Source organism: Monodelphis domestica, chromosome 1 (genome assembly GCF_027887165.1).
Source record: "Monodelphis domestica isolate mMonDom1 chromosome 1, mMonDom1.pri, whole genome shotgun sequence".
Taxonomy (NCBI): Eukaryota; Metazoa; Chordata; class Mammalia; order Didelphimorphia; family Didelphidae; genus Monodelphis; species Monodelphis domestica.
The window spans coordinates 705,047,873-705,074,295 of record NC_077227.1 but is presented as its reverse complement, the minus strand read 5'-3'; the positions used below and the strand labels follow the sequence as shown (position 1 = coordinate 705,074,295).

Sequence of the window (26,423 nt, the reverse complement as noted above, 5' to 3'; positions counted from 1 at the left end):
ACCTCCTTCAAGAAGCCTTTTTGGATTCTCTTGGCTGACAGTGTTCCCGTCTCTTCCAAAATATGTTGTATATTGCATATTCTTTGTCGGTGTAGATGCTGTTTCTCCCCCTAGCAAAATGGAAGCTTCTGGAAGGCAGAGGCCACCCCCACCCTCTTTGGAATGTCCAATACTTAGCAAAATGTTTGGCATATTCTAAGTGCTTCAAAAAATGCCTGTTGAATTGAATTGCTGAAAGGATAATATTATTCAAAGAATATGTCCCATCGCCACAGAGATTCTTCACCGGGTGTCTGTTAACTTTAAAATATAAATATATATGTTCAATATAGTTTCCTTTGCAATCTTAGGTTTTTTGTTTTATGCATTTAAAAACATTACTCTTCATCTGTAAAATGGGGATAATATAGCATTTAACTCACAGGGTCACTGTGAGGATTAAATGAACCAATATTTGCAAAGCACTTTATTAACCTTAAAATATTACATACTATACTAATGATGATAAATTATGCTGAGAAAGGGTCCCTAGGCTTCACCAGATTGCTAGCAGGGCCTATGACACAAAAAATTAAGAACCCCATCTCTTGAATAATGTCCTAATTACAAGAAAACTCAGCTGCAAATACAGCTGGAGATTCTTTATCTGTTGATTCCCCTCTAGTTTTATTAGTTGTTTAATCATTTCAGTCGGGTTCAACTCTCCAGGACCCCTTTTTGGAGTTTTCTTGGCAAAGACAAGGAAGTGGTTCACCATTTTCTACTCTGGTTCATTTTATAAATGAGGAAACTGAGGCAAAGGGTTAAGTGACTTGTCCAGAGTCACACAGCTACTAAGTGTCTGATGCTAGTCTTGAACTCAGGAATAGGAATCTTCCTGACTCCAGGCCTGGCATTCTATCCACTGCACCACCTAGATACCAAGCCTAATTAATTTTCTAGCCAGTGGGGCAAGTGGGTGAGGGTTCCCAAAGATCTGGGTTGAGGAAAGGGCAGAAAAAAGATAAAGCTGATTTGGATGGCAGACAGAATTTTTGTATTAAGTAGCTGTTCTCTCCATTCCCACTGAGGTCAGAACAAGAGAGAATAGGCAGAAGGAAGAACCTAGATTAGGTGTCACAAAGCATTCCTGAAATCTTGAGCAAGGGAGGCTGGGGAATTGCCATCTCTGGAGGCTATGAGAACAGCAGAAGGTGGTTAACTTTTGGGAAAAGGTTCGGTCCTTCTCGGAAGGACTGACGTCCAGCTAGAAGCACAGAATGTTAGACTGTTAGAATGTGACATCCTTAGAAATCATCCAGTCCAGAAGGTCTTAACCTCTTTGATGTCCTGGATCCACTAGGACCTCTTCTCTGAATTATACATATGTATAAAATAAAGTAAATTTTACGGAAATAATTTTTATTTATATACATTTATTTCTATCAATTTTATATAATTATATAATATAATGAATATTATTGATAAATATTAATATGATAAATACAATAAAATAATAAATAAATATATAATAAAGTCTATAATAAAACAAATATATTAAAATATATGATAAAGTAAATATATGATAAAGGAGTGATAAATATATATAATAAAGTATACATATATAAAATATGTATTATATATACATATATATATAAAATGAAGATGTCATTCATCTTATAGTTATCAAAAAACAATTTTTTAAAGTTACGAGACCACCCCCTTCAGCTTAAGAAGCTTTGATTTAATCCAACTCCCTCATTTTATAGGGAGAAACTGGGATTTGGGATTTTGGGAAGGACAAATGATTAACTGCAGTGGGTCACTGGCATAGACCCAGGCCTTCCAACTCCTAAGCCCAAGTTTTTCCCACTCTGATATGTTCTTCTATGGTCACATTCGGTCCCATAGCCAAGGAATAGATGGTGTTGGCTTATGCTCTTTTTCTTGTTCTTTTAAAAAAATTTTATGATCCTTACCTTTGGGTTAGCCTTGATACTAAGTATTGGTTCCAAGGCAGAAGAGTGGTAAGGGCTAGGCAATGGGGGGTTAAGTGACTTGCCCAGGGTCACACCACTGAGAAGTGTCTGAGGCCAGATTTGAACCTAGGACCTCCTGTCCCCAGGCCTGGCACTCTAACCATTCAGTCACCTAGCTGCATCCACATGCTATTTTTCATTCTCCTCCATGCTCTATGCCCAGCTCTGGATTTCGCTGCCATGTCCTTGCTTGGGCACTTGTCTTTCCTCATTAGAATGTAAGCTCCTTAAGGGCAGGAACTGTCTTTCTTTTTGCTTGTATTTGTATCCTCCGGTTTAGCACTACTATGCTCAGCCTTAATTAAATGCTTGTTGCCTGCCTGTCCGCCATATTGGTAAGTTCAGCCAGGGCATCCTCCCTGCTTGTTTCCTAAAGTGTGCCTGAGGTTCACTCTAATGAGAAGAGTGTCATCAAAGAGGAGCTGGGCTCTGAGGGATGGTCAAGTTCATGTCCTGCAGACTTAGTTGGGACAGGACAGGGAGAGAGTCAGGGCCAGGCAGGAGGGCACCCAAGGTCAAAACTGGAAATGTAGCAGGTCAGCCAGGGAGTGTAGAGAGAAGTCCTTGACTCCACCCTCCCTCATCTCTTCTTCTTGGCCTCCTTATCTCATGAAAAACCAGCGCACGCACATGCTCTCTCTCTCTCTCTCTCTCTCTCTCTCTCTCTCTCTCTCTCTCTCTCTCTCTCTCTCTCTCTCTCTCTGCCTCTCTCTCTCCCTTTTTCTCTCTCTCTGTCTATCTGTCTGTCTCTCTCTCTGAGAGAGAATCCCAGACCTATGATCAATATTGGGAGCTCCCAGGGTCACATTGATAGTACATATCAGAGGCAAAATTTGAATGGGGGTGGGGAAGAGATGACTCTTGAGACAGGATATCCTGGGTTCAAATCTGGCCTCAGACACTTCCCAGTTGTGTGACCCTGGACAAGTCACTTGACCCCCATTGCCAAGTCCTTACCACTCTTCTGCCTTGGAACCCATACACAGTATTGATTCTAAGACAGAAGGTACGAATTTTTAAAAAAGTTTTCATCCCAGGTCTTCCAGACTCCGGCTCTCCATCCAGTACGATTAGATAGGGGAGAGATCTAGCAAAGAAGCCAGAGTCTCACTCCCTTCTCCTCCTCATAACAGTCTACATACCCTGGCGTCTGAGCCTCATCAACCTCCCTGTACTGGTCTTCTGATATCCATCCTTACCGGCTCGGGTGTGAGTGACTAGAAGAGTGAAGGGAGCCCAATCTGCCGATTCAGAGTGTGGGAGAGCCCTGGGCCTGAGAGTTCCGATTCTGACTCTGCTCTGTACTAAAACGGCCCCACAAAAATTCCTGGTGATATGGGATGGATCTTTGAAAGGGAGAGAATGGGATGGATGTAGGGGGACATTTAGGAGAGTAAAACAAAAGAAATCAATAAAAATTTTTCTTTGAGAAAATTTCCCCCATACTAGAGCTCCAGGAAAGGGGACCGGGCTCCCTGAGCCCCCTCCCACACCTTCCCCACGCCTCCATGAGCTGTTCAAGGGTAGGCCGTTGGGCTATATTCTAGAAGGGCTCTTTGGAGAGATACCACATGGGCTAACCCAGCCCCTCCCAACTTTAGAGTCCTGGGTGACCTCCAGCCCTCACCCTTCTGGGCCACAAATTCATCCTCTGTAAAATGGACTAAGCTGGACTAGATCGGACTAAATGGAGAACTCTTCAAGTTTCAAATCCATGAGCCTCTCTCGGGCTGAGATTCCTCCTCTATCCAATGAGAAGCTTACATTAGATGCTCTCCACTTGCTAGCTGTGTGTCCCTGAGCAAGTCACATTAACCCCTTTTGCCTCTCCCTTGCCCTTCTGTCTTAAGAGTTGATACTAAGATACAAAGGAAGGGTTTAAAAAACAACTAGGCGATCTCTAAGCTCTAAATCCTAATCAATCAGTGAGTATTGACTAGTACCTAGAGTATGTCAGACACTGTCCTAGGTCCAGGGGGAACACATACAAAGAACGAAACTATCCCTATGCCCAAGGAGCTTGCCTTCTAACGGGAGAGGCAACCAGGGCATATATAAATAGATACACAGCATTTATAGAAAGGGAATAAAGACAACTATATACAAAGTAGTCAGATTCAAGGTCTTTTGGGAGGGAGGTCTCGGGGGTTAGGGAGAAGAGCATGACTTTGCTGTGAGCCCAGGCCTGTGCCCAAAGCCCAAAGTGCTGATGGGTACGCCAAAAGGTTGCCCTTGAAAATCCAGCTACTACCCTTTTGGTAGTGCACCCCTCCACCCCCACCTGATGATGGAGGCAGGAAGGGTGGCTTTAAGGGCACCCCAAAGGGAACTAGATTATCAAGTTCCATGACAAAGGAGCCCAATCTGCCCTTTGTGATCATGGCACCCATGGGAGACCAACACCCACAGGCAGTGAGTGAAAAAGAGAATTGTAAGCAACCATTTATTAAACTGAAAAAGCGGTTTCCCACGATGGTCCACCCGGGCCCAGCCGCCCACCTTCACCTCTTTCCCTCTCTTTGTTTCTCAGTAAACCCATCTTTCTCAGAAAAGGCCTAACCCAAGGCCTGCTTTGACTTCCCGCCCACCTCCCAGGCACACACCTGCCTTTCTCTGCGACTTCAGAAGATTCAGACCACTCATGGTGTGGCTGGAATAGAATTGAGCTGGCAACCAAAACACACAGGTCCTGGCCAATCACTCCCTCTCCCCCAGCCTCCCCACACAGATGAAACCTCCTCTGAAACATCTCCACAGCTAATATTGCAGTTTGCTGGTGCTCAATGGAGAAGAGAAACATCTCAGAGCTTCCAGAGTTGCTCCTGAATGGACAAGGGAGCATGTGGGTTCTACGTACCTCTGTGTGAGTGAGGAAGACAGGGACAGAGAGAGGGGAAATACAAAGAGAGAAAGGGGAAGAAAGAAGGGGAGAAAAGGAGAGACAGACACAGAGACAGAGAGAGAGAGAGAGAGAGAGAGAGAGAGAGAGAGAGAGAGAGAGAGAGAGAGAGAAGACAGATGTGTATGGGGTGGAAGTTGGGTAGCAGTTAGGTAATGTTTTTCTAAGTTCACAGAACCTGGGACAAAAAAGAATACTGACCTTGCAGTTAGAGGAGTTGGGTTCAAGCATTACCTTTCATGCCATGTTATTGCTGTAACCTTAAGGCAAGTCACTTAAATCTCCCTGGGTCTCACTTTTTTTTAGATGAGAGAAAATAAGTTTCTTCATCCTTAAAAGGAAGATGTTGAATCAAATGGTCTCCCATCCTAGATGTAGGATTCTAGGACCACCAACCCTTTCCATTGATCAAGGAAGAAAGATGATGGTGCCCAGGGAGGCAGAAGGAGTTGGCAGCAAGGAGCCCTTGCTCTGGAGGCAGGACTGGGATTTGAACCAGGAGCTCAGCTCTACTACTTCCTTCCTTGATGGCAAACCATCTTACCTCTCAGGATCATGTCTGTAAAAGGATAGGGTTGAACCTGGTCTCTTAAGATCTCTTACACTTTTAAATCCCATTAATCAATCAATACTTATTAAGCACCTACTATGTGCTCAGGCATTATGCTAAGACTGGGGAACAAAAAGAGGTCAATGGCAGTTTCTGCCTTCAAAGAACTTACAATCAAACAGGGGACACAACACCAATATATCCAAAGAAAACTGTATAGGATAAATAGGAAATAATTAACAGAATTAAAGGCAAGTTGGGAAAGGCTTCCTGGGTCAGAGGGAGTAGATGGCAGGCCAGAAGTTGACCCCAAGATAGTCCAGAGCTCTCCCCTACTATTCCATTCTGATTCTGCATATACAGCAGGCACCCAATATAGTCTGTTGAACTAGATTGAAAAACTGTATCAGGAGAGAAGTAGAAGGCAGGGCAGGCTATTGGGAAAACCCATGGAGGGCCAAATGGGAAAGCCAACAGGCTGGAGAGATAGACCAATGGGGAGATAGAAGAAAAGGAAGCCAGCCAGCAGAGGGGGAGGCAGAGATGGGAAAAGGGGGGTGGAGAAAGCCAGAGTGGAAGGCCCTTATCTGAAGTGACTCACTGGCATATATACTCCTTAACCCTATTCCCAACCAAGGTCAACAGTTACATTCCTTTCTGTGTCTCAGCCCCTCTTCAAAACATGTTGCTGCAGGAACAATGAGGAGTATTGCTAGTTGCCTCGAGCAGGGGAGCAGAATGGTTTTGTCCCTGAGCTGGGGTTCTTCCTCCCCCAAACAGAGTGAGAGATGGGGAAGGGGAGTCCAGGGCCTGGGCAGAAAGGCTTCCCTGTGGGTCCCCAGTGAGAGGGAGATGGCCTTGGAATGCTGAATTAGGCCAGGGCTGGACTGACCCAAGCCTTGGAAAAACAGCCTTGCCAGAGTCTAGAGTAAGAGAGAAATTCAGTCTGCCCAGGGCCAAGGCTGGACTTTCTGGTTCTGCAGAAAAAGTTGGTGCCCCTTCTAGTCTCTCTCGGAGCAGGGTGAATCAAGGGTTGTTTTCTGAACCTGTACATAAAGCTCTTGCCACCCTCAGGTCCCAAATGGCCCCAATTCCAATGGAAGGTTCCCTCTGGGCTCTGCAATACACACACACACACACACACACACACACACACACACACACAGCCCCCCCTTTCTGATTTGGCACAGTGGGGACTAGAGGCTCCTTCCCAAGTCCTCTAAACTTGAAAAAACAAAAGAGCAAAGGGATAGAGAGATTGGGCGGCAGAGGAGGGCTTCTGTTTTGTTTTGGTTTTTTGCATAAAAACTTTGGCTAAGAAAGCCAGTGGAACCACATGAAACTAGCCCAGAAGCCATCCCCCTTTCACTATTTCAAAGAAGAGAAGTTTAAGGAGGCCTTCAAGGCCAACTAGGCCAATACCACCATTTTACAGATAAGGAAATAGAGTCTCACAAAGAAGTGGCCCACTTGCCAAAGTGGTATAAAGGAGGCAACTGTCAGAAGAGGGATTTAAAGTCACATCCTATTGCTCAATCAGCAACAACTCCAATAGTTCCTTCTTTCATTTGTTCACTCAAAAAGTAATTATTAAGACCTTTTGTGTACAGAGCAATGCAGCAGGTCCTGGAGGAGAGTCAGAGATCAGAAAGGGAATGGACACTGGCACACCCGAGTAGATAGACCTAGGGATGGATGGCTGCTTGGAGAGATAATTTGTGAAGTGCTAAGCACTGAACATACAAACAAGCAAGAAAATCCCTGCCCTTGGGACAACTAGGTGGCTCTATGGATAAAGAGCCAGGTCTAGGGAAGTCCTGAGTTCAAATTTGACCTCAAACAATTTCTAGCTGTGTGACCCTGGACAGGACACAACCCCAGTGCCTAGCCCTTACTGCTCTTCTGCTTTGGAACCAATACTTTGTATGGATTCTAAGATGGAAGGAAAGGTTTTAAAATACAAACAAACAAACCCTGCCCTCAAGGAGTTTATATTCTAACAGGGGCAGAGAAGTTGGGAGGGGGAGAGGGATAAGGAGGGAGAGGAAACTAGATTGAGGTCTAAGATGTTGGCCAGATAAGGGGAAATGCAGCCAATCAGAGTCCAAGGTGGTTCCTAATTTCCACACCTGCCTAAGCACTTTGCATAGTGGTTAGCATGGTGCCTGGCATATGGCAGGACTTAATAAGAGCACTTACATCCTAGCTGTGTGACCCTGGGCAAGTCACTTAATCCTGTTTGCCTCAGTTTCTTCATCAGTAAAATGAGTTGGAGAAGGAAACACCAGACCACTCTAGTGTCTTTGCCAAGAAAACTCCAAATGGGGCCATGAAGAGTCGGGGACAACCAAATAACACTTGTTAACTGACTGAACTCCTCCATCAGGGACTTGAACTCCAATATTAAAAGAAGAGAGCCGGTCATAATGGGTGAGTGTTGAGAGTTCAGCTACCATGTCTCTGCCTCTAAAGCAACCAGTACACCAGGGCAGGAGCCAGCCAGCAGCTCTCGGGTAGGGCAGACCAGGCAAGAAAAGAATGAGGAATATTTTGACTCTGAAAGTTAAAGGAGGTTAATCCCAGGGCCCAGTGGGACCCTATAAATGCTCATTGACTCATAGCTTGGGCATTGGAAAGAAAAAAATAAACCCCCTAACTCCAATTTCCTAGGTTGAATGGAGCTGAAGGATAGCTGTAAGCCCCTAAATAGCCTTCTCCTTTGGGGAGGGGCTTTCGTCTTCCCTTGGTGTATTGGCCTGGGCTGCAGCTGCAGAGATGAGCAGAGTGGGAGAGAGTGAGCCCCCTTTCTCTGTAGGCTTTGCCAACTCCTCAGCATTGGCTTGAGGAAGACAGGGAAAGTACTAGTGGTCTCCTAGGGGGCAGCTGAAGCCTAAAGATGCCCAACCCTAGCTTGGGAGTCAACCTTTCCAAGTGCTTCCCCTGTGGGACCTTCCTTGGGTCCTCTAGACCTGAGAGATGGGAAAAGCAGCCTTTAGTGAGCCTGGTGGTAAGATGAGGAAGGGAGAAGGGCAGTCTGGAGCATTGCTCCCAGCCTGGCCCTCCCACAACTGGTGAATTGTTAGGGTCCCATCGGTCCTCATCTAGCCCTTCATCCCCTGCCCCCAGCCAGGACCATCCCTCCCTTCTCTCCCCAAGTCCAAGGCCAGTGTTAAACGTCAAGTGCCTCAACTCCTTTAGTCCCAAGAAGTCCTGGGGGGGTGCTGAGGGAGTCATCACCCAATCAATTCATGTCTCCCCCCCCCCCCCCCAAGAATGGAAGCTCTTTGAGGGCAAGGGTGGGTTATTTTTGGACTCTGCACATCCTATCCCTGGACTGTGGTATGCATTAAGTAAATATTTGTTCCTGGGTTGGTTGGTGTAAAGGCAAACGCCTCTCTTCAGTGTCTCCTGGGCTTAACCATGCATATCCCTGTCATTTCAAGCAATGCACCTACCTTGATGTGTCACACAAATGTGTATTCTTGGACTCCCCAGCTCCCCACTACTCCATTCTCTCTGCCAGCTCCCCAGCCAACCTGGTGGTAGCAGGAGGGAGCACCATCCAGGTTGCTCTGCTTGAGCTATGTTAGCTTTGGGGGAATCACAAGAACATCAGAGTTTCTGTTGGAATGGATGGTAGGGCAAACTACGCCGAGGGGCTAGTTATACCAAGAGCCATGAGCTAGAAGGAGCTTTGGAGACCATTTAGTCCAATTCCAGAAATCAGGACCCAAAGATGCCCATGAATTAAAAGGTGATAAGTGGCTCCAATCCAGAGCGCTCTTTACCTCATTGGCTGGGTACTTATTACTTGTTGGGTAGTCTGGGGTCAGGAAGGCTCCTCTTCCTGAGTTCAATCGAACACTAACTAGCTGTGTGACCCTGGGCAAGTCACTTAGCCTTGTCTCCCTCAGTTTCCACATGTGTCAAGTGGAAAAGGAAATGGCAAACCAGTCCAGTATGTTTGCCAAGAAAAACCCAAATGGGGTCATGAAGAGCCAGGTATGATTGAAACGACTGAATAACAACAGAGGAACCAAGGCTGAAACATTAACAGTCTCTCACCTCAATTTGCTTATATTCTACTGGAAAGAAATAGCATATACAGATTAAGTTTACATGTGATCCTCTGAAGCGGGAGAGAAATTCATAACTTGACACTGGTGGGCCATCAGCTGAACCTTGAGTGAAGGAAGAGTCTAAGGATGCTAAGGGTGAGGAAGAGGTGATTCTAGGTTGGGGGGAACACACAGTAGAAATGATCAGACGTGGGAAATGGAGGCTTGGATCAGCCTGAGGCCCATATCAATAGCTAGCATTTATACCAGACCCTTGATGTTTACAGGACATTTTTTATCAGGCATAATAAAAAGCCCCAGTGCTCTCAATCCCAATTCTAGAAGCCAAGACGAAGTCAGTCCTGGCATTATGTGCATGGACCTCTGGTAGTTTCCAAGACTGGGATGGAAGGATTTAGGGTTGAGGAGACCTTTGAGGGGGTGGACTAGGTCAACTAAGGGATCATCTATGATCACAGGGCTTAGACCTACAGGAAACTAGATCATCTAGCCTAGAAGTTCTAAACCTAGAGTCTGTGAACTATAAAAATAAATGAAAATTTCACAGCAGTATGATTTGTGATCCTTCGTATTTTGTTTTATACATTCAAAAATGATTCTGGGGGCAGCAAAAGTGGTTCAGTGGATTGAAAGCCAGGCCTAAAGATGGGAGAGCTTGGGTTCAAATCTAGCCACAGATATGTCTTAGCTGTGTGACCCTGAGGAAGTTATTTAATCCCCGTTCCTAGTCCTTAACTCCTCTTCTGCCTTAGAACCGATGATGGTATGGATTAAGAAAAAATGATTCTGAGAAGTGGTCCATTGGCTTCACCAAACTGCCCAAGGAATCCAGGGCACAAGAAAAGTTAAGAACCTCTGGTCTAGTCTAATCCTCCTTATTTTATAAATAAGGGCACTGAGACTCAGAGATGAAGGGGCTTGCCCAAGGTTACATGAGCAATATGTCTGGAGCTGCAATTTGAACCCAGGGCTTCAACGTCCAAATCCAAGGTTCTTGCATATGTGTGTTTGTGTGTGTGATGATGAAAACTCCTGACTTAGACCAAGAAGAGACTTTGCCCCTTGGACATCAACCCAACAGAGGCCAATGGTAGGCACCAAAAGGAGTTCTGGCAGGAAGGACAAGGAGAGCCTATGTGCCCAGACCGAGCAACTGGGCTAGGAGGTTGGGTGATACCAATCAACCAGGCAACAGCTGCCTCCACGAAGAGTCGTGTCGATGGCAGATAGGCACGGCCTGGAGTATTATTCACGGGCCCGTCAAACTCAGGGAACGTCTGGTTGGCATAGAAACAGGAGATAAGTGGTACAATTAATGGCATCACATTCCGGTTCCTCCTTTCTTCCCCAACTGACCCATTTAAATCCCCAGCAGTGCTCCGGTGCCACCCCTTGGCTCTGGCAGAGTGACCTCTGTAGAGAGACTGAGGTTGCCAAGAGAAGTAGTGGGGCAGAAACAACAGCAGCTGAGTGGCCCTTGGCGAGGAGCAGCATGGAGATCAATGGCAGATGCCAGTAGGCCAAGAGCCCAAAAGTCACCAAAGCCCCAAATTAGAAGTCATCATGCATTCAGGAGAGAAGAACTTCACTAGTCAGGCTGCCTCTCCCAGCTAAATATCCACAAGGGGGCAAAGGCTCCCTGGCATCCCTCAGGGTTAGTCCAAGTTCAACCAGGAACATTTATGCCAGGTAACATTAAAAGAATCTGCAGTTGAGAAAGAAAAAGGAGTATGGCGGAAGGAATGATGGTTTTGGAAGCAAGGGATCTCAGTTCAAATCCTGGGATGGACATTAACTAACAGTACCCCCTTGGACAAGTTATTCACACTCATTGGGCCTTAATTTCATCATGTGTAAAATGAGGGGACTGAACTATATAGCGTCTGAGATCTCTTCTGGATCATACCAACTACCTATAAATTAGATGTATGAATTGGTTTAGAAAAGGGCATTTATGTACCCACACATTAAATATTTTCAAAATTTGATTGTATGAGTAATTCAAATCAGGGAACTCTGTTCATGATCTAATAGGTAGTAGATCTGGAACTATATTCTTATGAACTAAGGATATGTGTAAAGGGTTGCTGCTATTTTTCCCTAGTCTCTGAGAAAGAACTATTGGTGGCTACTTAAAGACCTGTGTATCACTCTCTACTACTTCAGTAACCCCCTTTCCTTGCCTAGGTTTTTCTCTCCATCCCCAACCCTGACTCATTGTAGTCTCTCTGCTGAAATAAATAAGACAATGAGGTAAAGAAACAATTTCATAAAAATGGTTCTTCCATTTTAAAAAAGTTGGTGCTGATGCCTAAAACTTAATGTCATCTCTCATAAGTGTACAAGACGAGAAATGAAGCAGAGTATTGGAATATTGGTTCAATGAGAAAGAAAAACTCATCTGGGGCCATTAGATGCAGGTTCAAAGAACTTCAGAAGAGATCTAGTTTAGCCTTTTCTACTTGGATGCCTCCAAATGAAAAGGAACTCACTGCCTCACAAGATAGTTCATTCTGTAGTTGAGTACCACTGTTAGAAATCTCTTCCTTTCTTAGATTGAACGAGCTGGAATCTATCTGGTCCTACCTTTTGGAACTCTATAGCAGAGTCTTGGGTAACCTCAGCATTTCAGTCTGGCTGATGGGCAGTTTAAGAGCTTACCAAAGTCACAGGTTTGATCCCTGCGGGTCCTGATCCCACTGGGCCAATTGACTTTGGGGTCTTCCATGGCCCCAGACAATACCTCTAAAAGCAATTTCATTTTTATTCTACAAAGGACTATGATTATTGCAAGACGGCTGCTAGACCCAGGCTAGAGAGGAGAGGAGAAAAGGAAGCCCCAGGCCACAATACTGCCCATGATCAAACCATTCCCATCACAGAGAAATCAACTCCAAGAGACTGAGTGGGTTGGACTCTGTCTTTTGATGGTGAATTCCTCTATCCATTTTAATTGCTCCCCAAACAGCCATTAGGAGAGGCAGCCAGCCTCTAGGTTAATGGCACTTGACTCTTCCCCCTGCTCTTCACTGTCTTACCTTCAGCTTGACGGTGTCAGGAGTTGCCCATGGGCTTACACAGATGACTGCTGAGGAAAGGAGGTGGCCTTGAGGCAGCTTCTGAGAGTTCCCTGATTGGAATAATTACTCATACAATCAAATTTGAAAGTTGGGGGGAAGGTGTTTGACCTTTTCTAAACCAGTTCATACACCAAGTACATAGTTGGGCTTTAAGTAGCAATCAGAATGAGATTATTCGGTGAAAAGAACTTGAGAGACAGCTAGGTGGAAAGAGAGTCAGGCCTGGAATTGGGAGGATCTGGGTTCAAATCTACCTCAGTCACTTCCTACTTGTGTGACTTGGGGCAAGTCACTTAAACCTCATTGCCTAGACATTACTGCTCTTCTGCCTTGGAATGATATCTAGTATCAATTGAAAGACAAAAGGAAAGGGTTATTAAAAAAAAAGGCATCGAAATGGGAATTAGAAAGTATGTACTGTACCTGGCGCACAATTTAGACATTGAGTAAATGACAGCTGAGTTTTGGCCTGATTTCCACTGCTTAGCTATGTGATCAAGGGCATAATCCCCTCCCTTTGGGGGTTTGTTTTCCCATCTATAAAATGATGGGGTTGGGCTAGATGATCACTAAGGACACTTCTAACTTTCCAGTTCTGTGCCTCCTATGACAGATGATCACAAAGGTTCCTCCTAGCTGTAAAGGTCTATAATCCCAAGGTTTTTTTCCTTCTTCTTTTTTATAGGGACCAGCAACTGGTAAGCTCATTTCAGTGAATGAGGAGAATAAACATAACTTCTAAAACTCAGCTAGACATGAGAAGGGAGCTGGGAACCCAGAGACTCTCTCCAGAAGTCAGTAAGCATCCCTTGTAGTTTATTCATTCCACAAGCATTTATTAAGTGTCTACAAGGACTGAAAATAAAATAAAATCGAAAAAACAAATAAAATTGATTTCTTTTTAAAGAACCAGAAGCTATTGTGGAGGGATACAAAGAACCTTGGCTTCTAGGAACCCACAGGAGGAGGTATATGTATACAGAAAAATACAAAATAAAATATATGCCAAATAATCTCTGAAGAAGGGGTCCTAACATGGGTGGAGGGAGGAGAGTAGAATTAGAATATGCTTCCCTCCAGGAGGTCATACCAGAATTAAGCTTTAAAGAAAGTTAGGTGGGGCAGCTAGGTAGAATAATAGATTAAGTGGGGAGGACCTAGGTTCAAAATCTGGCCTCAGATACTTCCTAGCTGTGTAACTTTAGGCAAGTCACTAATCTTATGCCACTCTTCCATCTTAGAACTAAGATAGAAGGTAAGGGGAGAGAGAAAGTGAGAGAGAGAGAGATAGAAAGAAAGTTTGTGTGTGTGTGTGTGTGTGTGTGTGTGTGTGTCTGTGTGTCTGTGTGTCTGTGTGTGTGTGTGTGTTAGGAAATATATGAGAAGGTAAGCCTATACAAAAGCAAGAAAATGAATGATTGAATATATTTTATGAGGATGGGCAAGCATGCCAATTCAGCTGAAATAGTTCTTCAAGGATAATAATGTGTAATAACCTAGCAAGGTAAATTAGAAATTGTGAAGGATTCAAAAGACAAATGGAATTTCTTTTTTATCCTTGAGGCAAGGAGGAGCCACAGCAGATTCCTGAGCAAAGAAGTGGCATGGTCAGCAAAAGACCTTTGAGAAAATCACTTTTGGCAAGAGAGTGTACTGAAGAGGGGAAGAGACTAGAATTAGGGAGGCCAATTAGGAGACTATAGCAACAGTTCAAGGAAGAGAGGATGGAGGCTTAAGCCAGATGGATGACTTTGTGAGTAGAAAGGGACAGATTTAAGAGGCATTGAGGGGACAGAATGGATAAGACTTGATACTTTTTAATTGGAGGAGGGGGAGAGAAGGTTTCCAAAGAACTCTAGGGTCCAGAAAAAAAACTATTTCAGAGGAAACAAATTGAGCAGAACAGGGGTCCCTCTGCAGAAGGTACCCCCAATTCATTCACAGAATATGAATGAAGCCCCTGCAAAGAGAGCCAGAAGTGGAGATGGAAATGAAGACTCTGATCTCATTATACCAAAGGAGAAAACCTTTGCTTGCCAGAGTAGTTCCCGGAAGTTTCCAGTAAATGACCCTTCCAGGATAACCTAACTTCTCTCTCTCCTCCAATATAATTAAAGTCCAGATTCTCTGGCATGGGAATGGAAGATTGTATTTTTTTCTTAACATTTTTTGGTTTTTTCTTTTATTTTTATTATCATGTAAAACACACTACCACACTGGCCATTGCTGTAAGAGCACACTTCTACAAAAGCAAAAATCTACTGCTGTGACAGATAGTATGCTTTGAGCCACATCCATCCAACTCCAACAGCTTTCTCTGGAGGTAGAGGGTGGAATGGAGGGTTCCACATAATGTGGTCCATTGAGGTAAGTGCCACAGGAGTTTGTTTTCTAGATGAAGCAGATGGCCTGGAGGCACTCTATCCACTCTGAACCCCAGAGCTAAGAGAGATTCCAGGATGTAGATTGTCAATTGCTGGGCAAAGAGATCATTCGTTGAACCTCTCATGATAGAGGAAGACATTGGGGTCTAGGTATCAATTAACTTGCTGATAGACATAGAACAAATTGTCGTCAGGGCTCAGCCTAGAACCCCCTTGGTGTCCCTAGTTTCTGGTCGGCCTATAGGGAGAGCAGAGAACTATCTAGAGAGGCAGGATGGAGACTGGATAAAGAGCTGGCCTTGGAGTGGAAAAGAACTGAGCTCCAGAGCTACTGCTCACATAGACTGGCTTGTTATGTGAGGCTGGGCAAGTCCATTGCTCTCTTAGTGCCCCAGGCTACTCTGTAAGGTAAAGATCCAGTACAGATGGTCATTGGCAGAGGGAACTGCCTCACAGGATGCTGAAATGCAATGATGGGGATGGGGTGCACAACCCAACTAATGAAGTCACTGGCGGGATCTCCCCAAATGGCCTGAAGTCTGGCAATCCTATCTCTCTTCCTTTGATGATCCAGAAGGCTCTTGGGAAACCTTCGGACACAGCATTTGGAATATTCTATCTTATGGGACTAGGCTGATGAGCTAGATGGATGAGACTAGAAGGTCTCATCCCTATTGTGGCTTGACATCCCTACAGTGATACTGAAGGGCAGTGGGTTCAAATATGTTGGCCTGCCAATAGGGAGCTTAGAGTCACTCTGGTTTTTCCAGGGTGGGAGTAGGGTGCTACTTAACAAAGAACTTCTGCTAATAGAACCTGGGAAGAGGGCTTTCCCAGGGCTATTTTCCAAACCAGGAAAATGTCAAGAAAGTAAAAACTCTTTGGCAGGGGTGGAAAGTTGGGGAGGGGGCAGGTTTTTTTTCTTTTGCAGAAAACTCACAGCAACTGAACTTTAGTAACAAGCAGCACCCAGCCCAACCTAGGTGTAGATAATTTATGAAAATTAAACAAAATACAACCTCCTTCCCCCACCCTCCAAAAAACCCAAAAACCAATCCAGAGAGCAACTGAAAACTACCACCCTCTTGCTGAGGGCTAATGATGAACCACGGATCACTATCTCACACCATCTTCTAGGAATGAGAGGAAATCTGTTTTAAAAGAGGCTGTTATTTTCACCAAAACATTTCCATCACTCAGCAAATAATCATGAAAAGTCAGCTTTCTTCCATTTTAATGGGTTGTACCACCTGGACCTAATTAAAAAGAAGGCAGCAGAGAACCAGTTTCTTTTCAATGACATGGATTTTGCCAAGTTTGGGTAAAAAAAATAATAAAATAAAACACCCTGGCCTGGCAGTGTAGCCTACTTTCTGGCCAGCCCCTTTTCCTTTTCTCCTTCCCTCCCCCCCCCCCCCCCTCCACCCAGAATCAGATAATTAAAAGGCCTGCATTAATCACATTTGCAATGGAACAAATTGTTGGAGCCCCCTTACCCCACCCCCCTCGACTTTGCTTTTCACTGTTTGTTATTATAGGCGAATCCTGCTCCAGTCTGGTGGGTAGAGATAAGCACCTCTTATCTGGCTTGGCAATCTTTATCAGCCTGGAGATCAGGCCCCAGCGCTTATCAGGAATTCACATCTACTGTAGCTGAAACTGGAACCGAAAGGAAAAACAGGCAGGCAGGCAGAAACGTCCTCAAACTACTGGAGCCTCTTCAGTTCTGGGTTCTTTTTTTTTTTTTTTCAAAATTAAGAGAAAGGAGGGGGGAAGGGAGAGGAGTTCCAGGCCCTCCAAGAGCTCCCATCAGTTGGGGATCAGGCTCCCCTTATCTGTTCTCCCCATCTCCAAAGTCCTAACTCTTTCTTAACTGCCAGCTCCCAGCTGCTGGGAGCTTTCTCACTTTGTGTGGGGGCCCCAGCTCCTATGTTTCAAGTTAATAAACAGAAGAGGCTATCAGGACTGTGATCGGTTTTCTTGCTTATCTGCTGGGCACATCTATCTCAGAGCAGAACAAAAGAGAGAGAGAGAGAGAGAAAGAGAGAGAGAGAGAGAGAGAGAGAGAGAGAGAGAGAGAGAGAGAGAGAGAGAGAGAGAGAGAGAGAGAGAGAGAGAGACAGCTGCAGCATCTGAGGGGTGGTGGGTCTCCCTAAGGCTTAGACTTGGGGGAAGGGGGGGGGGCAACAGGAGGAAGAGAGGGCAGAGGGAGGGCTGGGAAGTAGTAAGTAGCCTTTACCACCAAGGAAATCAGCCTCATTTACTTATCAGTTTCCTCTGATCTAAGGAGCAGCAAAGGACCAAATCCACCAAAGGGGTGGGAGCTGGTGGGGAGGGGGGAGACAAGGAGAGATCTGGCCCAGAGATTGCCTTTGAAATACAGGAAGGGCCAGAAATTGTTAGCCATTCCATCACCACCCAGTCACAATCGCCTTATACATCTTAACTCAGTCCACAATCGGGCTGGAAGTCAGAAGCAACCTAAATGGACAGCCCCACAAAGGCCAGATGAGCAAATTAGGGGGGGTGAAGGAGGGAGAACCCCCACCTTTTTGTCCTCTCCCCCAAGTTCTATGCCAGGCTGCAATGTGATGAGGACAACTGGGAACCCTGGGACAGGAGGAGGACAAGGATGTGAGGGTTCCTCATCCCAAGTGGCCCTGGCCTGATCTGGTGCTGGCCAGAAGAAAAAAATTAGCCAGACCATCTTAAATATAGTCCAATGTCTGATCTCTCTCTCTCTCTCTCTCTCTCTCTCTCTCTCTCTCTCTCTCTCTCTCTCTCTCTCTCTCTCTCTCTCTCTCTCTCTCTCTCTCTCTCTCTCTCTCTCTCTCTCTCTCTCTCTCTCCCCTTATCAGTTTTGGCAATCTCCTTCTAACCTGAGATCTCTTTTGAGTCTATCTGCAATTCTCATCAAGTCAAAAAAAAAAGGGGGGGGGGCAAGAACAGAGGCACACAGAGAAGAAAACAGAGGAGGGCAGATCTGAATCTGTGGGAGGTTTTAATACTCCAGCTAACACGAAAGAAGTATACTTGTAAACAGTTTGTGCATTATAGGAGCGGGATTACCAGAACCTGGATCCAACCACTGCTCCCCCCCCCCCCCACTGGATGGAGATAATAGTCATCTCTGAGCACCTCTCCAGCTCCTAATGACTGCTTTCTCAGAGACAGAATGAAAAGGGGCCAGGTTGCTTTGGGACTGGTCAGTTTGGGCCATGAGCATCTCAAGGCCATCAGTGTGGCCCCCACCTTATCTCCTACTCGCCATCTCTGCAGAAAGCCGAGGGGCCCGCGACGGAGCTGAGCTCCCCAGCTGCTCTGCTTTCCCACTAACATGCAGCAGGCTGCCCGGGCCGGCCGGCATCGCAATCCATCTTGGGATCACCTTTTACTCCTTATTAAGCATTAAAGCGGCAGACATCTCCCAGGGGTGAAGGGGAGAGGCAGAGAAACAAATGCTTAACAACGCTTCCCGCAGAGACCTCACGACATCTCCCCACCCAGCCCAGCAGTCGTCGGAGCTCGGCGCTATTATTAACCCAGACCACCACGTTAATAAGTTATTGTTAGGGTGGGTGCCGGGCTGGGGGGAAGCCAGAGCAATTGTGAGGATGCCGGCTTCCTGTCACACACTCATGCACACACAGTGAGCGTGCACCGGCCTCAAACAGACTTTATCACGAAAAAGATCAGCATTGTTGCCTAGGCAGGGAGCAGCATCTCGGTTGGGTACAAAGCCACCGACCGACCAGCTGCCGCATCAGAAACTAACTTCAGCTAATTTGGCTGGAATGGCCTGACTGAAGGCACATGGAAAGGTGGTTCTGATGGCAGCCCCACTGCAGATGTCCACTTTACTCGCCTCCTGAACAGAGGGGAGCAGAACTCCCGCCCCCCTTCAAAAACCCTAGGGGTGGGGGGCAACTTCCCATCTTTCCCCTCTAGATTGGATCAGGACTTCTCAGCTGAGCCATCGCCCAGTCAGACTGGCAGGTAGATGCCACTCAAGATGGCAATTATTTCGCTAGGCTGATAAAAGCAACATTTGTTCTACGGGGGCGTGTTCAAACTATCCCTCCATCTGAGCGTTATCCACAACTTAGATCTACTAGAGGGGGTGGGGGAGGGAGGACTGCAAGGAGTTTGGGGCGGGGGTGGGGGGGGGAGACAAACAGGTAACCCCTATTAGTGGAAAAGTTCCAGCAGTTTCATAGAATCCCCAACCGCCTCCCCACCCTGAATATACAACAGTAATCTCTTTCATCTCTGCTAGACCTGAAATCAGATTCTCCCGGCTTGATCAGCTCGGTTCCCTAGGAGAATGACAACCCAGGGCAACGCTATCAGCAAGAGAGGGCTTGGACAGGGACGGAAGGGGAGGGGGGTGGGGATGGGGGGGGGGGGAGGAGCGAAATACTTATAAAGCAATGCCTGGTGGTCTCGGTCTGGATTTTATCAAGATACTTTATCAGGGTTTCACCCGTCCCTCCTTTTAGCTTTCAAAAGCCAACAAGTATGGCAGGTTGAGGGCAGCCAAGGGAGGACCCAGCAGCTGAGGTTACAAGGTTTCCAGAAGAAAAATTAAAAGTAGCCAAATATCTTACAAAACCCTCAGTGAGACATCTCCCCAGACTTTGCACGGCTTTTTTTTTAAAGCTCCTAGATAATCATGATCTCTCTCTCTCTCTCTCTCTCTCTCTCTCTCTCTCTCTCTCTCTCTCTCTCTCTCTCTGTGTGTGTGTGTGTGTGTGTGTGTGTGTGTGTCTCTCTCTCTCTCTCTCTTTTAATACAAAGACTGTGAGAGTCAAACTGGGAAGATAAGATCACAATTTCAGCCCGTCCCGACAGAGTGATCTTATCAGGATGGGACTTGCAGAATGGAATATTTTAAACTTTATCTCCACTCAGATCAGAGGCTGCCTTATCTGGCTGAAACATCTCGCTGAAAGCCAAGGGAGGAGGGAGGGAAAGGGAGAGACCAGTAAACCCACTTAGCTCCGGCTCAAACTTCCCTTAGTCACAAGTAAAATTAAAAATAAGAATCGCCCCCCCCCTCCTCCCACCCCCTCGGACCATACAGTACAAGCGGCAGCTCACGTATATACATTTCAGATCTGCCCTATGGAGATTAGATTACATGTCACTGCAAACAGCCAACGCTGCAGGAGGCGGCAACAGAGACTGACTACCAAAGGGGTGGCTGTGGGGAGTGGGAGCCGGGAGTAGCTAGGGAAGAGGCTGGGTGAAGGGTGAAGGACGCTCCGAAGGAACGCCAAAATGGCACGAAGGGGGAGACGAGAGGAGGACCGGGGTGGGGGTGGGGGGAGGAGGGGAAGCAACAATACAGACTTTATCTAGGCAGCTGTCTGCCAGGGAGACACTGAGATCCCACGGGAGACAGAGCCGCCTCTGGTTCGCTAGCTTTCCCCTCCCTCTGGTCGGGTCCGCAGACGTAGCGGTGCTACCTAGGGGGGCGAACGGTCCCAGTTAACAGGGGGCTTCGGTGACTGCTGGGGGTGGGGCGCTCTGACCCCGCCGCGGCCGTTCAAGTTGCAGATCGGGAAAGGAGAGGAGAAATCGTCCCCAGCGGGCGCAAGGGAGAAGCGGGTCGAGGTCGGTGGCCGGGGAAAGGAGGGGGTACCCCGAGGCCGGCCGCCGCCCCTCCCTCCCTCCCTCCCTCTCTCTCATTCCCCGCCGGCTCCTCCTCCTTCTCTAGTGGCGGCGGCAGTGGCCGCGGCGGCGGCCACCCCTGCCCAAAGTTTGCCACTTACGTTTGATCTGCCGGGGGTTGCTCTGTTTTCTCCTGGACATCTCTCCAGCGATCGGCTCCCTTCCTCCCTCTAGCTGCTCGGCCGGCCGCGGGTCGTGGACTGGCTCCGGAGACGCAGGCGGCGGCCGCAGCCTCTCATGCCAGCCGCGCACTCCCTGCAGCCGGGGAGCTCCCTGGTCGCCGGCCTCGGCTCGCGGCGGCTCCCGCGGCGCCCCCGCCCCACTCCTCCCGCCCCCCAATCTCGGCCCGGTGGCTGCGGAGCCGCAGAGCGCCGCGGGAGGCGGGAGGCGAGGGGGGGATGCCCCCCCCTGCCTAGCTCGGCGGAGCAGGGCGAGCTGTGGCCGCGGCCGGCCGGGAGGACGGACGGCCGGGCAAGCCAGGCGGACTAGCAGGCGGTGGCGGCTAGGGCTGGCGTGAGCGGAGCTCGCGGCCGGCTGCGAGAGCCCCGGCTCTGGCCGCTCGCAGCCGCTGCGCTTCGATTTTCTCAATGGAACCAGCGATGTAGCTGTCTCTCAACCCGGCTGAGCGTTCCACCGCACGGGGAGCGCAGGGGAGGGGGCGGGAAGGCAGGATTGGAGAGGGGAGGAGCGGACTGGGGCGGGGCCCAGAGGGGCCGGGCTTAGGACTAGCGTCACTCCCGCTCCGGCCAGGCCAGGCTCCGCCCCCCCGGCCCCGGCCTCCCTGGCTCCGCCCCGCGGAGCCCGGCGGGCGCGCTGAGGACAGCCCGGGGGAACCAGGGGAGGGCGAGGGCGGGGCGCAACCAGGCCGCCCCGGGAGGTGGGGGGGTGGAGGGGAGGGGCATGGCCCGGGGAGGGGCCAGGGGCTTGGGAGGAGGAGCGGGAAGGTCTGGGGGCGGAGTGGAGGAGTCCTTGAGCAGTTGGACCGCCTATTCCAGCAGACTGATAAGAGGGGCTCGGTTAAACCACAAGCTGCACAGAGGAGCATCGCCTAATACCCTAATGGTGGGCATTGTGTGGATACTGGTCATGCGTATTTGTGTGTCGTTCCTGAAATATGCAGACGTATGTCCGTAAAGCACTTTGGGATATCAAGAACTTTAAAACTTACAAAGCCTCTTCCTCACAAGGTTGATATGAATTTGATTAACTCGAGAATGAGGTTAAGGGGCAACAAGATGGCTCAATGGAGAGCCAGGTCTGGAGATGGAAACTCCTGGGTTCAAATCTGGTCTCATACACTTCCTAGCTATATGACCTTAGGCAAGTCACTTAACCCCCATTGCCTAGACCTTACCACTCTTCTGCCTCAGAACCCATACCCAGTATTGATCCCAAGACAGAAGGTCTTTTTAAAAATTGATACTAATAGAGAAGATGATAATTAGTTTTTTGCTTTTTGTTTTGTTTTGTTTAATTTGATTTTAAGAGGAAATGTAAGTTTTTAAAGAACCTACACCAAGATTTTGGGGCATCCTATGAGTCTGCAAGGTTTGGACCCACATCCTTTAAGGCTCCTACCAACTCTAAATACTAGGAGATGGTGACAGTGAAGTACTTGGGCTCAAGCTGGATGCCTATCATCCTCCAGCTCTTGAACTGTGTATGGCCTGTACATAAGCAGGTGTTAGATAAGCTTGGGCTAAATGAAGTAATGGATAAATAAAATCACACAGTACCTTCCTTCAGTTCAAGTCACCAAACATTCCTTGATAGAGTAGAATACAGAGTTAGAGGTCCCATGAGTGACCTTAGGCAAGTCATTTAAATCCTTCTGTTTCAGCCCTAACTTCAGAAATGTATTTTGCCATACTACACATGTTTATAAAAGGGGGGTTGTTTTCCTTGGAGTCTCAGTTGGGGAGGATGGGATAAAAGGGAGATGAAAGTGAATTTTTGCTAGTTGAAAAAATAAAATTTAATTTAAAAAAAAAAACAGAAAAAATAAACTCCTTGGACCTCAATTTTCTCATCTGTAGCATGAGATATTTTGACAAGATGGCATTTGACAAGATACCTCCCAATTTTATGATACTATAATACCTAAGGAGGCAGCTAGGACACTCAGTGAATAAAGTTCTTGACTTTAGGCAAGGCACTTAGCCTCTTTTTGCCTCTGGGCATATCACTTCATCACTGTTTGTCTTTGAGGCTGTGGATTGAGGGTTAGACCAGGAGCCAGGAAGACTTGAGTGGCCTCAGACACTTACTAAGTCTGTGATCTTGGGCAAGGTCCATTCACCTTCATCCACTGGAAAAGGAAATGGCAAACCATTCCAACATCTTTGCCAAGAAAACCCCATGGGCAGTAGGGTCCACAGAGTCATAAAGAGTTGCACATGACTAAATCCATACATGTGCGTGTGAGCACACACACACACACACACATATACACAGAGCATTAAGTGAGATCCACAATCATTCAAAATATTTTAGCCTAACTATCCATATAGGAAGGACCAAGTGGATGAAGAATGCCTACTGTTTAGACTATGATGATGCATGATGATGCATCCGAACCTATTTCTGGGACAGATTCTACAAACAGACAATAAGCTGGGCCCAGAATTGGAATGGAAGAAGAGAGCAGGCTGGAGAAGTATGGGGGAATTGCAGAGTACTTTTAATGACCCCAAACATCTTCCTGAAACAAAAGTCTGTCTTTTTAACAGCAGTATTCTTCCAGGAATGCTAGGTGACTGAACACTAGAGTCTCTCAAGCATAGGAGCTAGAGTTTACCCAAAGCACAAAGATGGACAAAATTGGAAAGGAAAAAAAGGGTTTATCAAACTATTTGCCAGGTACTGCACTAAGCACTTTCCAGATATTATCAGATGTGATTCTCCCAATGATGCAGGGATGCTATTATTATTCCCTTTTTATAGTTAAGAAAAATAAAGCAGACAAAGGTGAAGTGATTTGCCTAGGGACACACAACTAATGAGTGTGAGGCCACATTCGAACTCAGGTCATCCTACCTACATGCCCAACACCCTATCCACTGTGGAAACAGGCAGTAATATTTTACAGACCAGAAATTCTGAAACAGAAACAGCATAAAGGATGTCATCAGATGGAGAAAAAAGTGCTGGTTATGCTCTGAGAAGGAGGGATAATTCATGGATAGCATCTCTATATCCCACCCTGATCCATATTTATTTGAAAGAACTCAAAGAAAGTCCCCAGAAATTTGGGTAAACTTCCTATGGAGAATTCTCCAGTAGACAAGGAGGGAGGACCCACCACGGGACTGGCAGGATAGATGTCTTGTTATGGGCAAAGTGGGATGAGATCCTAGTTGTTTGCATGTTGTCTCCCCAGTTAGACCTCAAACTCTTTGAGAGCAGGGAATGTCTTTTGCCTTTCTTTGTATGCTTAGCTTAGCACAGTGCCTGGCATCTAGTAGGCACTTAACCATTATTTGTTGACTGACTGATAGATCCATTGCAGTCTCCTCAAAGACTTGCATAGGGTCTTCCACAAAACTGATGTTGAAGCAATTTCTCCAGAATCAAATTGAATAGACTAATGGGCCTGCATGATCTTGATGGATCTTAGGTGGGGATCCCAGCTGACAGCAAGGTTGGGGATTACTCAGACTAGGGAGGCACCTGCCCCAGAAGAACCAGAAATTATTTGGGTGGTGAGGGAGGAAACAGGAGGGATACCTGTATCGAAGAGACTGAGAGAGAATTAAGTTGTGAGATCTTTCAACCTAACCATTATGAAATTTGATAAGCTCTGAGTATTTATGCTAATTCAGTGTTAAAACAGTCCAGGCTACCATAGTAGCCATTTCTTGGTTGGGAAGAATTGGTTTATTGGACTCTGGGGAAATTTTGTTGGAATGACGACTATTTATTGTCTATTTTGTTTTTATTATTTTTAAACCCATACATTCTGTCTTAGAATCAATAACCATGTATTGGTTCCAAGGTAGAAAAGTGGTAAGAGCTAAACAATGGGGATTAAGTGATTTGTCCAAGGTCACACAGCTAGGAAATGTTTGAGATCAAATTTGAACCCAGGACCTCCCATCTCCAGGTGGAGCTGTCAGTCCACTAAGCCACCTAGATGCCCCCTTTACTGTCTATTTTATGGAGGAGAGCACGAGGGAATAAGGAAGATGAATGAAATTTTATGTCATATCTTCAAAATATTAGAGCTGGCAGAGAATATCAATCATATATCTCACGCTGGAATCAGCCACGGAGGCCATGAAATCCAGCCTCCCCATTTTACAGATAAGGAAGACGAGTCCTAGATAGGTTTAGTAATTTGTCCCAGGTCATATCTAGCAAATGTCAGAAATGGGATTTGAACCCAGGACCTCTGACTGCCAACCTAGCACTCTTTCTACTGGACTACTGTGTCTTTTTATCAAGTAGGGAATTGAGGTAAAATGTTTTCACCCCAAAGTGAAATATTCTCCTTTCCCTTTTACACCTTAGGAAGAGGGAGGAATAAAATTCACTGAGGGGAATTTGTTTAGATTCAGTCCTTCTGAAACTGCTCTGTTTGCTGGCTAAATCCGGGGGCTCTGTCCTCCCCACCACCACCTCTCCTCCCTACTTTCCCCGTCCCCCTACAGCCCTGCCATTGGGGAGTAAGCCAAACTCTGCTGAAATCATACAAAAGACTTGCATCTGCTTCTAGGAAAGGAAGCTTCCAAGGGATTCCAGATTCTCCCAGAAAACTCCTAAAGCTTGGATGGAGCAGAGAGAACCTCCCAGAGGGCGTGGGAAACCCAGAGACCCAGCCAAGGCCGCCTGTTCTAGCTACCCCTCCTTCCTGTCCCCTAGGGCCTCCCATCCTCCCCACTCTCTAGACCCCATTGTTTGGACTAAATACCTTCTCTGTTGACTCCTCTCTGGTTTCACGATTTCCCCCTCAGCCTGGTTCTTATTTCACCTTTGCCGGTCAGAGGGGAAAGGCAAGCAGGCCTGTGGATAAGAATGTTCTGCTGTCTTTTCCTTGCTCTGGGTTAATGTTTTCATAGATTAATGTAACTACCCCCAGGGGCCAAATTCCCATCCATCTTGGACTTCGAGAAGAGGCACATTTGACCCAGGAGCTCTGAGCATTCGTAGAGGTTATATAGTTTAGAGCTACCAGTGCTAGGAGCTTAAAGATCATCGAGGTTCCTTTTCTGGTCAATTTAGCAGATAAGGAAACTGAGGCCCAGAGAGGCAGGGTTTTTCTTTGTTTATTTCTTTAACAAAGATAGGAACTGAGTCCAACTTTAAAAATCCCAGATCTCTGGTTCTTTTTTCCATAGACACTGCTTTTCTGAACGCATTACTGCCTGGGAGGGTCTTGTGTTCAAATCAATGTTGAGATGAGCCCCAAATCTCACTTTAGCTGGCTGGCTCAAATGCTGTCCCAAAGTCTCCTTTGCCAGAATATCTATTAGCTTGATTAACAATTTGACCAGATTTTATTTTTATCTAGCTTTTCTAATCCTTGCTCAGTGCCTCAGAAATCCAAACCCTGCCTCTGATATGACCTGCATGATCTTGGGCTAGTCACTTAACCACTCATCTGTAAAATAAAGCACTCACGTGGATCAGATGGCTGCTCAGGCCCCCTCCGGCACCAGATCTATGAAGCTGGGTATCTTCTGGCCCCTTAGGCTTGTAGATAGGAACATTTGGGTTCTAATCCTGCCTCCATGACTTTTTT

The 26,423-nt window shown here is 46.7% G+C and overlaps 1 protein-coding gene across 1 annotated transcript in view; it reads right to left on the bottom strand.

Annotated features, from left to right (window-relative positions):
- Positions 1-21,359, bottom strand: part of ZFPM1 (zinc finger protein, FOG family member 1) — a 229,618-nt gene extending 208,259 nt beyond the window's left edge. The window contains exon 1 of the mRNA XM_007477290.3: positions 20,785-21,359. Coding sequence (XP_007477352.2) covers positions 20,785-20,824 — 40 coding nt within the window. The 5' untranslated portion in view covers positions 20,825-21,359. The remainder of the gene's footprint in view (positions 1-20,784) is intronic.
- Between the last annotated feature and the right edge of the window lie 5,064 nt (positions 21,360-26,423).